This window comes from Argopecten irradians, chromosome 6 (genome assembly GCF_041381155.1).
Source record: "Argopecten irradians isolate NY chromosome 6, Ai_NY, whole genome shotgun sequence".
Lineage (NCBI taxonomy): Eukaryota > Metazoa > Mollusca > Bivalvia > Pectinida > Pectinidae > Argopecten > Argopecten irradians.
Window position 1 is genome coordinate 46000213 of NC_091139.1, and position 16852 is coordinate 46017064.

General features: G+C 34.3%; 2 protein-coding genes across 2 annotated transcripts; one reads left to right on the forward strand and one right to left on the reverse strand.

Annotated features, from left to right (window-relative positions):
• The first annotated feature begins 122 nt into the window (after positions 1-122).
• Positions 123-5533, forward strand: LOC138326068 (exosome complex component RRP40-like). Its single transcript, XM_069272194.1, has 4 exons — positions 123-328; positions 2533-2682; positions 3328-3482; positions 4419-5533. Exons 1-4 carry the CDS (start codon positions 137-139, stop codon positions 4630-4632), a joined length of 711 nt encoding a protein of 236 aa, XP_069128295.1. The 5' UTR covers positions 123-136; the 3' UTR covers positions 4633-5533.
• Positions 5534-8128: 2595 nt separating this feature from the next.
• Positions 8129-16453, reverse strand: LOC138326069 (iron-sulfur cluster assembly 1 homolog, mitochondrial-like). The gene is made up of 4 exons (XM_069272195.1): positions 16305-16453; positions 15716-15769; positions 11786-11891; positions 8129-9450 (listed from the first exon to the last, which is right to left on the reverse strand). The coding sequence occupies exons 1-4, from the start codon at positions 16383-16385 to the stop codon at positions 9302-9304; spliced, it is 390 nt and encodes a 129-aa protein (XP_069128296.1). The 5' UTR covers positions 16386-16453; the 3' UTR covers positions 8129-9301.
• Positions 16454-16852: the final 399 nt, after the last annotated feature.

Here is a 16852-nt window from a genome sequence, read left to right on the forward strand (position 1 = left end):
AACATCCACAAATAAACCAATCTTTAATTTAACCTTTTGTAAAAGACTGTGCATTAGAAACAATAAGAGTTGCAAAAAAGCAATTTTTATGGACATCAAAACATTCCAGAAATAGGAAACAGACTATAGATGTAAAATGGTAGACCATGTGGGGAAGGTTGTTCTTCCCGGGGATATCGTTACCGGTTTTAAGGCCTCCGAAAAAACGTCAAAAGTTATTCTAGGGCCAGGACTTAGACAGGAGACAGAAACTATCAGAGCAACAAAGCCGGGGATTTTAAGATACAAAGAACCCAATGTTTATTGGATCGACAGTTATCAGAAGAGGGTGAGGGTTGTAAACATAACAAGGGAGATAACACGTCCAATAATTCCATTAACCACTTGGTGCTATCAAAAACATATATACATGTATATATACGTTTCTGGTGCTATACTCCGCAGCTCTGTCACTTATTTTTTGCATTTGGAAAAATATGCGTAAAAAATATTACTAAAATACGTTTTATTTACATGGTTCACTCAGAATATTTGACCTGAGATCATATTTACAAAATTTATATTGTAAAGTTGGACTAGATCTAGGTCTACGAACTAAAAGTGAAATAAAGGATATGCTTTTTATGGAATGAACCTAATATGTTTAACGGTATTTGTCAAAAGAAGAAGTATTCTCTCAATATTTTCAACTCTGTTTTTTTTAGAACAAAAGATATCATGTACAAAAAGTAGGTCACTGACCTATATTTTGACATTTGAACTACATCCAAGAAAACTAATTACTAGGCACTATCTCATAAGAACTTCATGTCTTAAACATTGGTTCACATACATTATTATTTGATATATATAATTGCCCATCCCAAAAAATGTTTTGTATGGCAAACTGAAGTGAAAAAAAATCAAAAATCTTTGATGGCCATAAAATAATTCCAATTTCCAAAAATTGATTTATATTCTAAAAGCATTAATATCACATGTGGCCTCAGACCACAATTACTTTCACTGTATGTCATACCAAAGAAAAATGCAAATTACCTAATTTTAAAATTTTGAAAAGAATTTGATTCAACTAAAATAAAATTAAGCTATTTATTCTTAAGCCGCAGTCGAGTTAGAAAGTGTCCCAAAACCTGTTTGTTTTCAAGATATTTTCACATACGTGCCACAAACCTACAATGTTATAGAAAAATCCGGTGGTCTGAGGCCATGTCATAATACAACACTACATGTACTACAGCTCACTTCAACATATTACACAATTGAATCATGAGCAGCTAGTTATACTACTGTTTCCCGTAATGATATTCCTATAAGTGGTGGGTCGATCATCAGATATAATCGATTGACGACTTTTTAGAGCCTTCCGATGTTGATGATCGGTTCTTGTTTCCGGTAACCGATTAATCGGATAAAGTTCTCGGCCAGGGGACAGAACCCAGAGCCTTCCTCACAGGGGCGAATGCTGATCATGAACTCAAGGCCAAAAGTAAGGCGGTGCCAAGGGAGGCATTAGGAAAGATAAAGTCAGTTAGGAAGAAGAGAAAAGATAAGATCCTAAATTTAGTCGCCTTTTACGATCGTGCAATAAGGGCAGCAGGTACAATTCTTACGCCCTACCTGCAGGACCAAATACCAGTATACCACAACACTACTGTAGTATAGGATTATATCAAATATAGTGTGCAAGTTCATGTAAGTGGTACTTAAATTAATAAATTAACAAAAGTGAGTTAGGGTTTCATATTGATATACAGTTTATATACAGTAACAGAGTAACACAATATCAATAATGATGTAAGCTATATATGAAAAATTTATAGCAAAATAAGTGAGAAACATGCACACAACAAACTAAGCAACTTTTAGTAGTTTGAGGGCAATCAAATAACACTGCGGTTTGTTGTGGAAGATATTCTTGTAACCGATTAAATAATCGGTAAACGACATCGCCAGCATTAACCTATCCGATCATCGGATCGGTTTGAATCCCCAACCAATGTCCCACCACTAATTCCTATAATGAAACATTTTAGTATTTAGCTAATGATATTTGTATCGATGAACTTTAACATGTAAAACTTAATATATGTACTGATTCTTACCATTCAATTAATGACTAGAACATAAATATTGAATACTAGTATACATGACTACCTAAAATATAGAGCTGTCATTGATATGAATTTTAAGTATCGATATATTGAAAGGAAATTATCACAATGTATATATACATGTATGTAAATATACACCTGTTTCCTCTTACTTGTTATTTCATAAGGGAAGGACATGTTACATAGTACTCCATTGTCTAAATATCAAGTTCACACATGGTACATGTAAAAATACTTACCGTATGTTGAACCATCTGAAAGCAAATGTCTTAAATATAATGTTCATGATCTAAACCTTAACTATTCAGAAATTATTGAAAATTTGGCTTGTTATTGGTGAGAGATGTTCTTTATTCCACAGTACAAATCTAATTTACAATATGGCCCTGCTTTAATGTATATACATTTATTTCCACAGTACATACCTGTTAGAGGAGACACAGTCCTCGGCATTGTCACAGCCAAAGCTGGCGATATATTTAGAGTAGATGTTGGAAGCAGTGACCAGGCATCTTTACCCTACGTGGCTTTTGAAGCTGCAACCAAAAGGAATCGACCTGATGTGAAGGTAACCTCCGCTTTATCTAGTGTCTTATATTCAAATCACACACTATCTTTGTGTAACCTCTTATATTTGAATCACATACTATCTTTGTGTAGCGTCTGATATTCGAATCACATACTATCTTTGGGTAGTGTTTTATATTCGAATCACACACTATCTCTGTGTAGTGTCTTGAACCTCTAATCACATGCTATACCTAATATAAATTATGCTAAAATCATTTAAAACTAACAATAAGAGTGGGATTGCTTTAGAAGTATACAACTTGGCTATTTCATTTGCAAATTACCTTGTAACTATAATCAAGTGAAAAGTATGAAAACAATATATACAAAACCCTGCTTCTAAGGAATTATCTCCCCTTACTTATTTCTCTCCCCCTTTACCATGTACTATTTTACCAGCTCTTATTAATGAAGGAGAAAATTAATTTTATTTTATCCAATGATATTTGATATCAAGTCCTAATTATGTACATAAATTTTATTATAACGGAAAAAGAAATTATAGAATGAATAAAAAAAATCGAATTCATCATTCTAAATAGAAAGCGATGTTTAAATTCATTATACTTAATTAAATCAACTTCATATCCATCATCATGAATTACAAGCAAATTACAGTGTTTTCTTTGTTTGCCTGTTGTAGGTTGGAGATATAGTATACTGTAGGTTTGTGGAAGCTAACAAGGATATGGAGGGAGAGGTTGTGTGTATAGACAGCAGTGGTAAGAGTGGCGGACTTGGAGTGATCGGAAGGGATAACGGATACCTATTCCAGGTCCCCATCAACCTCACACGCAAGTAAGTAGGAGTTGGAGTTCATACAGACTCTCAGAAAAATTGATTAGATTGTATTAATTCAGCTACCGTTACCTGTAAGTGATTAAGATCGGGTTATCTCAGTCATGGGCTAAGATTTTGTAACATAATCCCGACCAAGGCATTAGCCGAGGTTGGGATGTTACAAAATCTTAGCCCGAGACTAAGATACCCATTCTCGATCACTTAAAGGTAATAGATTTTTTTCTCACGTCTCAAATATATATAATGAAACCCATCTAAAAACAGTTGGCTTTCAGAGTGTAAAATTATCCCGTCTTGGGCCTCCTGGTTCAATACTGATTAACCATTTCATCTGCACATCAAATTTAGTCATTCCGCTTAAAACTATAGTTCGGGAATATATGATGATCAGTCGCTACATACTGTTTTAATGATTAAAAACAACAACCAAACAATTCATGGTAAATGTCTGAATGTCCGAAGCGTGTGACATCACCAATTCGGACCGTTACATGAATGGGGTAAAATTCCACCAGACAGATCGAACGAGATAGAAAAATCTAGCACTGGGTATCAAGTGAGATTTCCCTGTCCGTGATGCGAGAAATTTTTTATATGCTACTGTTGTATACAGTCTTTGACTATGTACTAAAGAAGAATGTATATTGTATATTGTTTTCCTAAATGTTGAGGAATTATTCAAAGATTAAACTAATGTTGGGTGCATCTGTCTCTCTTCCGTCCATTGCTTCGACTGGTAATTCTAAATGACTACTTCATAAAACCATCAGGCCTAGATATTTTTGATGTTTGGCCTGTAGAATGCCGGGATGAAGGACTACCATGGTCTTTATTCAAATCAGGTCATTGGACTCTATCTCATGAAGAGGTGTTTTACATATATGTCCTGCAGTATAAACGTAATGCTGATAAAATGATTGATTTTGATTTCAGGGTGCTCAGTCCAGACTGTGACCTGTTTAAGTGCCTTGGTAAGAGTATGCGCTATGAGACGGCTGTGGGGATGAATGGCCGTATCTGGGTGAAGGCTAAGACTGTTGTGGAAACTATCGCCATTACCAACGCTATATGTGCTTCAGAGTTTATGACAAACACTCAAATTAAAAACATGTGTAAAAAACTAGCTGACTCCCTCGCAGGTTATTGAGTCCTTAAAAAGTGCTTACTACTTTCTTGGAAGGATTCTTATCTGTATTTGGAGAAAAAAAAAAAAACAATCATAAACATTTACATGTATAATAATTGAGAAGAATCTGAAATGTTGAAATCTTAGATTGGATTTCAAAGTTTTGTCAGATTGTATGACTCTTACAAGATTATGGGTGTGACATTTATTTGCAAGTCATTTCTCAACAGGGGTCTTAATTTATTGCTTGTTGAAATGTTTCTTCCTACAATAAATCACTGGTTAAAGTTTTATGATCAATTTTATTATAGCTAGCATTAAAAACTGAAAATCATTCAGGCTACGCAGGTAGTAGGGTTTTTACTGGTAACAATTTAATAGAAACTATTTGTTTGATGTCACTTCTCTCACAACCTTTATACTTAGGTATCTAGAACAGCAATGATACTACTAATACACACAATACTGTTGTATTAATAGTCACGGTTTCATAGCAACACGAGTACAATAAAACATATGAATAAGTCTTCATGTAATATCAGTTCTCGGCTATTATCATTAATTACCATACCTATAGTGTGGACAACAACAGGAACTTGTATACAGTTGTAGATCAAATGGAGCTGAGGCTATTGTAACAGGATGAATCACATGATCTACTGGAGTGTAAATGAGAGTGTTCATTATGTATGGATGGTAACATACACAGAGAAATGGGAGAATATGTTTAACCGTTATTTGTGTATAACTGAGTAATATGTTTAACTGGTATTTGTGTAAAAGCTGTATACTTGGTTTTTTTAATGGAGAGAAAGTTCTGTTTATGATTGGTAGTTTAGTATGTGTGTGTGTATGTGTGTGTAAGATGAGTTATTAAAGTGTTGCTAATGATGATGACTTTGAAATAAATATGTTAACTGATTCTACATTTTCTGTGTGATTATTTTCTCCATATTTACACTCCCTTGTCAATATTTCTATGTAAACCAAGTCCGACCAATCTAATTTGACGTTTCTCAAGCAATAAATGACATTTAAAGTGTGACAGTTATGGCGTCACTAATGTTGACAAGGAAACATCTACTGATCACCCTAAAAATAGTGGCTCCACCTTCTACGTTGAATCATTTCATTTTGTCCAGCATCATCCAGTGCCTCCAAAAGATGTTATACACTGAATTGAGTCTGTAGATGCATGCTGGGATGAATAACCTTGACCATTCACGGTCTGAGCATGTATAATGCTGAAAGGGTTACAACGTTTGTTCACATGAATTACTTGACCTTCATTTAAGTCAGAGAGGCCAAATAGGTTAAAAAAATTATACAAGCTTACAGTAATTGTTACAAGCAACACACATCCCCTGCCACATTTTCTAATCAGGTAAGTTGTTATTATTATTGTTTAGTTATGTTATCATTATATAAAGTTCGAACAAATTATGTATATTGAAGTTAGTAATACTGACCTTTGTAGTTAATCTTTTGACCCCCAAATCAATCCCAAACTCTATTTTATCAGTTGCTATCATTGTATGAAGTTTGAACAAATTCCGTTGACGTATTCTCAAGTTATCACCCAAAAAACTAAAATTTGTGAATTACAATGTACTTTATTTTTAGTAATACTGACCTTTGTAGGTGACCTTTTGACCCCAAATTCAATCCCGAACTGTATTTGTTCATTTTCTACCATTGTGTGAAGTTTGATCAAAATGTTTTCTCAAGTTATCGTTTGGAAACTAATATTATGTGAAACAGGTGAAACAACAATCTATTTTTAGTAGCAGTGACCTTTGCAGTTGACCTTATTGACCCCAATTCAATCCCAAGCTTTGTTATTTCCTATTTTACCATTGTATGAAGTTCTCTGGTTTCACCGGCAAGAGACTAAATGCAATCTCTCATTGAGCAAGAGGCCTTGAGAGCTGTAGAGCTGTATGAGGCGTTTACACAGTTTGCTCAAATTAATGACCTTTGCATTCATTTAAGTAATAAAGGTCAGATGTGTAGCATGTTAAAAGACATGCTGGCAAATTTGGTGCAAGTTTATTTACCAGTACATGACAGGTAGAAACGTGGTGAAAATTGAGACAATAGTTTATTTTGAGTTCAAATTAAGGTCAAAGACATTCTTCAGAACAAATAAAGTTGCTTTTTTAGCAGGGTCATTTTTGTCATTTTAATGACATCAATATCATATTTATTAACAAATTAATATTGCAATAGTTACAATGTATAATAATCTATTTCATTTTCAGAGGGTAGTCCTGGATAGTCACCTACTTGTATTCATAGTTTTAATTAAGAATTATATATAAGGCCAAAAAAATAATATGTCTGTTTAGAGTTACATTGGCAAAAAAAATAGGGTTGGTAGGTCGGCATGGTTTTTTTTTTTAGTGTCTTTCACTCTAAAATAATGGCTGGAACCTGAGTCTGAGATCGAAGTCGCAACTTTTAATTTTTTTTCGTAGAAATGTGGAAACAAAATTTTAGGGTCGGGGGTAAAAATTAGGGTCGGTCGGATAACCCTAAACAGACATAAAATTAATCTGTCTTAGGACTTACTAACACCATTTTTTTTCTGTGCCCCTTTGACGTCCTATACTGGTCACTTAGACACACGACAGATGACTGCGACATACTAGACATTTTGAATTAGACAAACAGACTTGAACAAGCAACTAGAATCTAAGCCTGCATGTTAGTATTCGCGGCTCAGGATTCACAACCTGCACATGCCCAAGTTGGTATACAGATGCATACCTCCTCTTCGGTTAATATCCATTACATATCCCATTTATCCATTTTGGCACGATTTATCTGAACACTGATTTCACTTGACGTTGATATAAAAAGATCTAATTATATATTTATAATATTTTATATATTATTCATTATATTAAGAAATATGTAATTTGTCATCAGGTGTACTCACCTGGATGTCCTTATCCCGATATTTATTTTATAACGAATCCCTTTGTATATCTTTTACCTTATGTTATAGAATATTCTTGTTTTGACCTTGGTAGGTTTGAACCAACACTTTATATAGTATCGGCACCTGTATAAGTTTGTATTGTGTACGTGCCCCAGGGAGGTGAGATATGTTTTATAATACAAATAGTTTGCCACTGTTATATACGTAATGTTCTACCATTATATTTTGTAAATGTAAATCCATAAACAGTTTGATATATCAACCTGTTCGTTAAGATAATTATATAATTGTTTGTATGTAATATGTACATACCTATCCTAATATAATGCAATAAGTATTGTCAGTAATGTGTGTCAGATGGGTATACTTTCATTATAGCCATATTATGTACATGTATATGTATTTAATTCTCTGAACTAATGTTTTGATATTGTTACAGGGTGCGTGAGAATATTGTTGTTCTGATTGTGACGTTCTATAAGGATAAAGGACTTGCAAGGTTAATCAGTGTTCTCGTATTAACCAACCCCTTGCGACACTTTCACAAGACTTTAATGAACAAGAAAATTCAAATTCTTCACAAACTGCATTTTACTGTATAATTTAAACGCTGAAATAATATCACAAAGATGCCTTCAGATATTCCCATCTTACGTTCTTCATTTTACTTAGTACCACTTACATATATACCAGGGACTCACACACACATGCATCAACAAACACCCTATTATTGCAAATAAACAAAGAGCAGGAGAATCAATAAATTCACAGAAGCATTTTTGAAGATTATCACTATTGAATTCTCCATCAGCTTGATTTTGTTCATCTTTTTAAACATCCAAATAACAGTCTCGTTATTTTATCTATTCAAAACTGTATTTATAGTAAAACAACCATTAGCCATCCTCGATACTCCAGGGTTCCGATCACTTACAATCTCTACACCCCTGAAATATATCATAGTAAAACTGGAGACAACAGAACAGTACAGGTAATTGTCATTTGATGTACATCAAAAGAGCCGTATAACGGTACAATGTGGTGTGTACATCCAAAGAGCCGTATAACGGTACACTGTGGTCGACTGTATGGCTTTGATGTTAGGCGTCATTCTCTTTGTAGTCTTCAGAGGAAATCTTTGCCGGCCTGTAATTGGTCAAATTTTTTCCGCTGAGCAGACACCAATTTTACTATGAGATAGTCCACGGGTGTAGAGATAGTAAGTGATCGTAACCCCTGGAATATCAAGGATGACCATTAGTATAGCCGGTGAAATGGATGTGTTAAGTCTACCAATTTTGTTATACATGTAATCATGGTATCAGACATGAACAAGTTCTGTATAAAATTACAAACATTTAAAAAGTCTGAAAATTTTACCAATTGGGTTAATTTAACTGAAGAGTGAAGACATGGTTTTCCAGTCCATAAGAATAGGAAAGTACCAAGTAACACCAAATATTCAAGTATCATCTGAACTTGGATATTGCTGATCAGTGTAAAAACACAAAATACTTATGATGTCTGATCACTTGAAGCATTTAAAATGAGACTTTAAATAATTAAAGTTTAAAAATTTGGTGTCCCCAATCACTCGGTTATCAGTTGGAATCATACTGTAAGTCTTATTTACAGCTCCAACCTTCTCAGGGCAATCTGTAAGTGAATCTCTCAACGTGATCATGCACTTTTGTATGTACGCTGTGTACATCCACACCATTGTAGCCTATAGTACTCTATTCACTATCATACACTGAAACTTTCACCACACCCACATGTTCCTTTGATGTTAGGATTATTAAACACAAAGCCGGATTCAAGTTTATTTTCCTCATAGTCCATTTCTGTACCTAGTAAGGTCAGCTGTGCTTTAGAGTCAATCAGCACTCGTACACCTGTAGATAAAAAATGCATTTTTAATTTGTGTCAGGATTTGCAAAGCGGGTTATTGATTGGGTAGAAAACAACTAGCTTATTATCCAAGATTTAATCTGCTTCTAATTTTACTCTCCTTTCATCATATATAATACCTTCTTTATATTTCCATGATCAGAGCTTGAAATACTTGATGAACATGTATAAAATATCCTATCTACCACATTTTACACAGATATTTTCTTAATTCATTTAAAGGTACCTACATGCATATAAATAACAGTTTTTTATTTCTAAATTTGCGAGTGAGCGAAAAATTTGATACAGTAATTTTAAAGAGTCACAAAAGTATTAGCATTATTACATCTATCATCACTTCTAGAACTATTTAGATTAAATATTAATTTCCATAATGTGGGTCGTCATATGTATGCTACCACAAAGTAGTTGTCTATCCGAGTATCACTGCCAAACAGCAAAATAAACCTTCATTATTATCATAGATTTATGCAGGGGCTCTCGCATTTATTTAAAGTTGAAACTTCATCATGATAATGGTCTTCTGATGTTAAAATTGTTTTAAATATACTAATCATTTTTGGTTTGGAAATATATGTAAATTCCAGATAACAACTAAAACATGCTACTTGTTATCTCCCCTTTAACAAATGACATTATCCTTCATTAATATTAGAGATATACAAGAGATCCCAGAGGGATCTTGGCGCCCACCAAAGAATGATCTGGGTCTGACAATGGAAAGAGGGATCTTTTCCCTGCTTTTCAAATTTTTTCAAACACACTATATATGAAATTTGAGACAGATCGCTATAGTACTTTCTAAGAAATAGCGATAACAAACTTTAAGTACCAGGTATCAAAATCCAAGATGGCCACGTGTCGGCCATCTTGTTCACCGATCGGTCCCAAAATGCAATATGCACAACAAGGGTCCTAGGGGAACCTGTATATGAAATTTGAGAAAGATCCCTTCAGTACTTTTTGAGAAATAGCGGTAACAAACTTCAACTATCAAAATCCAAGATGGCCGCCTGTCGGCCATTTTGTTGACCGATTGGTCCCAAAATGCAATATGCACAACAAGGGTCCTAGGGGAACCTGTATATGAAATTTGAGAAAGATCCCTTCAGCACTTTTTGAGAAATAGCGGTAACAAACTTCAACTATCGAAAATCCAAGATGGCCGCCTGTCGGCCATCTTGTTCACCGATCGGTCCCAAAATGCAATATGCACAACTAGGGTCCTAGGGGAACCTGTATATGAAATTTGAGAAAGATCCCTTCAGCACTTTTTGAGAAATAGCGGTAACAAACTTCAACTATCAAAATCCAAGATGGCCGCCTGTCGGCCATCTTGTTGACCGATTGGTCCCAAAATGCAATATGCACAACAAGGGTCCTAGGGGAACCTGTATATGAAATTTGAGAAAGATCCCTTCAGCACTTTTTGAGAAATAGCGGTAACAAACTTCAACTATCGAAAATCCAAGATGGCCGCCTGTCGGCCATCTTGTTGACCGATCGGTCCCAAAATGCAATATGCACAACAAGGGTCCTAGGGGAACCTGTATATGAAATTTGAGAAAGATCCCTTCAGCACTTTTTGAGAAATAGCGGTAACAAACTTCAACTATCAAAATCCAAGATGGCCGCCTGTCGGCCATCTTGTTCACCGATCGGTCCCAAAATGCAATATGCACAACAAGGGTCCTAGGGGAACCTGTATATGAAATTTGAGAAAGATCCCTTCAGCACTTTTTGAGAAATAGCGGTAACAAACTTCAACTATCAAAATCCAAGATGGCCGCCTGTCGGCCATCTTGTTGACCGATCAGTCCCAAAATGCAATATGCAAAACAAGGACCCTAGGGGAACCTATATATGAAATTTGAGAAAGATCCCTTCTACACATTTTGAGAAATAGCGGTAACAAACTTTAACTATCAAAATCCAAGATGGCCGCCTGTCGACCATCTTGTTCACCGATTGGTCCCAAAATGCAATATGCACAACTAGGGTCCTAGGGGAACCTGTATATGGAATTTGAGAGAAATCCCTTCTGCACTTTTTGAGAAATAGCGGTAACAAACTTCAACTATCAAAATCCAAGATGGCCGACTGTCGGCCATCTTGTTGACCGATCGGTCCCAAAATGCAATATGCACAACTAGGGTCCTAGGGGAACCTACATATGAAATTTGAGAAAGATCCTTTCAGCACTTTCTGAGGAATAGCGGTAACAAGAATTGTTAACGGACGGACGGACCACGGACCACGGACAAAAGGCGATTTGAATAGCCCACCATCTGATGATGGTGGGCTAAAAATACATACCATCCTGTAAAACTTCCTCATCAAACTTGGCCTTCTCCTTCACATAGTCCAGAGTATATGATAAACCATTACATCCTCTTGTTTTGACACCAATCTTCAGTCCAAGCTGTGGAAAAAAGAATATCCATACAGCGTCTATTCTGATATTGTCTTAATGTGTATTCCTTAGAACATCAATAAAGCATCTTATTGCTATATTATCTCAATGTTTATTCTTTAGAATATCTGTAGTTTATAATTATCATATAGCATCTTATTACCATATTATCTCAATGTTTATTCCTTAGAATATCCATATATAGCATATTATTACCATATATAGCATATGTTTATTCCTTACAATATCCATTCAGCATCTTATCACCATATTATCTTAATGTGTTTTCCTTAGAATATCCATTCAGCATCTTATTACCATATTGTCTTAATGTGTATTCCTTAGAATATCAATACAGCATCTTATTACCATATTGTGTCAATGTTTATTCCTTAGAATATCCATTCAGCATCTTATTACCATATTGTCTTAATGTGTATTCCTTAGAATATCAATACAGCATCTTATTACCATATTGTGTCAATGTTTATTCCTTAGAATATCCATTCAGCATCTTATTACCATATTGTCTTAATGTGTTTTCCTTAGAATATCCATATATAGCATATTATTACCATATTATCTTAATGTTTATTCCTCACAATATCCATTCAGCATCTTATTACCATATTATCTTAATGTGTTTTCCTTAGAATATCCATATATAGCATATTATTACCATATTATCTTAATGTGTTTTCCTTAGAATATCCATTCAGCATTTTATTACCATATTATCTTAATGTGTTTTCCTTAGAATATCCATTCAGCATTTTATTACCATATTATCTCAATGTTTATTCCTTAGAATATCCATTCAGCATCTTATTACCATATTATCTTAATGTGTTTTCCTTAGAATATCCATTCAGCATCTTATTACCATATTGTCTTAATGTGTATTCCTTAGAATATCCATTCAGCATCTTATTACCATATTATCTCAATGTTTATTCCTTAGAATATCCATTCAGCATCTTATTACCATATTATCTTAATGTGTTTTCCTTAGAATATCCATTCAGCATCTTATTACCATATTGTCTTAATGTGTATTCCTTAGAATATCAATACAGCATCTTATTACCATATTGTGTCAATGTTTATTCCTTAGAATATCCATTCAGCATCTTATTACCATATTGTCTTAATGTGTATTCCTTAGAATATATCATACAGCATCTTATTACCATATTGTGTCAATGTTTATTCCTTAGAATATCCATTCAGCATCTTATTACCATATTGTCTTAATGTGTTTTTCCTTAGAATATCCATATATAGCATATTATTACCATATTATCTTAATGTTTATTCCTCACAATATCCATTCAGCATCTTATTACCATATTATCTTAATGTTTTTCCTTAGAATATCCATATTAGCATATTATTACCATATTATCTTAATGTTTATTCCTCACAATATCCATTCAGTATCTTATTACCATATTATCTTAATGTGTTTTCCTTAGAATATCCATTCAGCATTTTATTACCATATTATCTCAATGTTTATTCCTTAGAATATCCATTCAGCATCTTATTACCATATTATCTTAATGTGTTTTCCTTAGAATATCCATTCAGCATCTTATTACCATATTATCTTAATGTGTTTTCCTTAGAATATCCATTCAGCATCTTATTACCATATTATCTCAATGTTTATTCCTTAGAATATCCATTCAGCATCTTATTACCATATTATCTTAATGTGTTTTCCTTAGAATATCCATTCAGCATCTTATTACCATATTATCTCAATGTTTATTCCTTAGAATATCCATTCAGCATCTTATTACCATATTATCTTAATGTGTTTTCCTTAGAATATCCATTCAGCATCTTATTACCATATTATCTCAATGTTTATTCCTTAGAATATCCATTCAGCATCTTATTACCATATTATCTTAATGTGTTTTCCTTAAATTATCCATAAAGCATCTTATTACCATATTATCTCAATGTTTATTCCTTAGAATATCCATTCAGCATCTTATTACCATATTATCTCAATGTTTATTCCTTAGAATATCCATTCAGCATCTTATTACCATATTATCTCAATGTTTATTCCTTAGAATATCCATTCAGCATCTTATTACCATATTATCTTAATGTGTTTTCCTTAAATTATCCATAAAGCATCTTATTACCATATTATATTACTTATCTCAATGTTTATTCTTTTAGTTAATTTACTATCTTTATATTACTGTATATGACCATGTTCTGTGTGTCTTGATAAAAGTGCAGACTGCCTAGAAATTTAGAAAAATTATAAATCTTGTTTCTTCTTCATCTACAATGTTAGAACTACTTGTTGTCCCATTACGTATACTCAAACTTGATCTTCAAAGTGTAGCAAAATTAGAGTCGATCAATGCCAGCTAACAAAGTGTTTGGAGGTCCCTGGCTCAAACCCTGGTCAGTGGCGTAGGAAGATGAAACGTAATGGGGGGGCAAAGGTCCTCAATATTTTGTAACCCCCCCCCCCGCCGCACCTACAGGAGGAGATTAATTCAACACACAACCATTATACTTTATATACTTTTTTCATATATCATTAATATAATCCTTGTACACATTTCTAGAAAGTGGGGTCGCTAAAAGGAAATTAACGAATACGAAAACTGGCCAAATTAGCGTGTGAGCGCCGAAGGCACAAGATTTTGGGGTCTGGGGGTCGACCCCGGGAAAAATATTACGATTTAGAATGGCTGAGATGAGTTTTACAATGTATTTTTTATGATTTTGCGAGCGCCCGAAAGTGCAAGATTTTTGGTGTTTGGGAGGTTCGGGGGTCTTCCCCAGGGGAAAAATATTACGATTTAGAATGGCTAAGATGCGTTTTACGATGCATTTTGATGAATTTGTGAGTGTCCGAAGGCGTGATAAAATTTTTTAGTTTGGGGGGTCCGGGGGTCTCCCCCGGGAAAAAAAATTACGATTTTAGAATGGCTGAGATGAGTTTTACGATGTATTTTAATGATTTTAAAGCGTTCTTACCATGGTATTTTTTCGATTTAAAGTAACCTGCATTTAGAAATGATAATTGTGATAATTGTGTCGTCATATCATTGTGCAGCCCTGCTCGATCTGAACATACCGGCTTCACACCATCAGCACATTGTTTTGTAACTCAAAATAATAATGAATTAATTGTCTTGCTAAGACATATAAACAAAGTAATCTTTTAAGAGACATTTTTTGAAATACAAATGCAGTACGTAGAATCCCTTAATGGACATTTTTAGTGTAGTTCATGTGTATTGAATTATTACTATTAAAGGTTTGAACATTATGTGCTTGAACGTTTTAGGAAATGCGCCGCGCAGCGGAATTTTTTTTAGAATGAAGTACAAAAATTGAGCAGGAGGACCCTTTTTTCTTTCAAATATGCATTTTTAGAACATTTCAGTCGGCGAAAATGGGGGGGGGGGGGGCAAAAAGAAAAGACCCCCCCCCCCCGTCCTGGGGAATGGGGGGGGGGCAGTTGCCCCCCCGCTTCCTACGCCCCTGCTGGTGTAGGCCTATGTAATATATGTTATGTTCAAGAGATTGAATTGGGAAACTCGCTCAAAATGCCTTGACTCTGCATAATACAAAAAACACATCTGTTCGGTTCCAAGTCTCTGTTTATTATCTTACCATATTTTGGCTTGTTGTACAAGGGAAGTAACTCATGATCGTACAATATGAGATAAATTATCTCGCCTTTGACCATATAATGTAATCTCACCACACCCATACAACCTACAGACATAGTACCAGTCTGGCTGATACAAATAAGCACAGCATAAAGGTATACACAAGCTTTCACTTACCACATCTGGTTGTTCTTGTGTTAACTCTTTGATTTTACTTACAGCAGCCTGCGTCTGCAAAACATTTAAGATACAAAACACTATCAAGGGTTCGTTTTAAAGTAGCTCTAGATTATTATAGAAATAAAAAAATATGTGTGAAAGCATTTACATGTCTTTAAACTTTTTTTATTCATTATAAAGGCATAAATATATTGTGTTATGTGTGACGAAATAATAATTATGAATTCGTATTTGTAATCACACGCTCCTTATCTCCGTTATCTTGCTTACGTAAATGATAAAACACGAATAGTCAGTACTGAGTAGGTCTAGTGTAAGTAATGAAAGAGATTAAATGTATGCTATCATGAATATTATGTCTGATTTAAACCTAAAAACGACTGTTTGTGTTTGATATAAGACACGCATTTTATACTGAACTCTCTACAACAACCATCTGACTGTGAACGTGACATTTCGCAACGCAGTTGCGTTATGAAATGACCTTGATAAGAAGCGGCATTTTCCTCGACTAGCGTTTCCATATCGTTTAAATATACTCATAAAAAATAAAAATAACATTTAGTTTTACTCTCCGGGTACTTACCAAAACTAATGGCGCCCTTGTTGGAAGCATACGCTTTTTACTAACTGCCCGAACAGTCGCACCGACGGCCCTGGCGGCCATGTTGGTTGTTGTTACTGATTAGGTATTACTCAGCCCTAGTAAGTACAGTAGGACATTTACGAGGTTATTGAACGAAATCTGTTTACGTCAGAAAACATTGCACCTACATTTAACAATAGAAATCTCAGTTAGTAATGTCTTATATTAATATTTCTTTTTCGATTCGCGGGTTTAAATCTAATAGAATCATTTCAGAATAAAATTTCTTATGAGCTCATCAGGTGAACCAAATTGTGTTTTTGCACTATGTAAAGTGCAATCTCTCTCAGGGTTCATTGCAGTCCCCACAATTTCACCACTGTCAACGACCCATGAACTGGTCGTCTTTTGGACACTGCGTCGCAGAATATTACGTCATGATGATTGTTTAATACATTGTGCCCCCTGTATATATAAGACGTCACAGTACCGTATTCAACCCAATAAGCTTACAGGTCGTTTAAAAGTTGAAAAAAAAAAAAAAATAA

Excerpts from the sequence above, each read along its gene's own strand:
- LOC138326068 (XM_069272194.1), top strand. The coding sequence starts at position 137 with ATGGTAGACCATGTGGGGAAGGTTGTTCTTCCCGGGGATATCGTTACC. Across the intron at positions 2,683-3,327 it reads GGAATCGACCTGATGTGAAG|GTTGGAGATATAGTATACTG; the intron begins GTAACCTCCGCT and ends TGCCTGTTGTAG. Across the intron at positions 3,483-4,418 it reads CCCATCAACCTCACACGCAA|GGTGCTCAGTCCAGACTGTG; the intron begins GTAAGTAGGAGT and ends TTTTGATTTCAG.
- LOC138326069 (XM_069272195.1), bottom strand. The coding sequence starts at position 16,385 with ATGGCCGCCAGGGCCGTCGGTGCGACTGTTCGGGCAGTTAGTAAAAAG. Across the intron at positions 15,770-16,304 it reads CAAGGGCGCCATTAGTTTTG|ACGCAGGCTGCTGTAAGTAA; the intron begins GTAAGTACCCGG and ends AATGTTTTGCAG. Across the intron at positions 11,892-15,715 it reads CACAAGAACAACCAGATGTG|CTTGGACTGAAGATTGGTGT; the intron begins GTAAGTGAAAGC and ends TTTTTTCCACAG.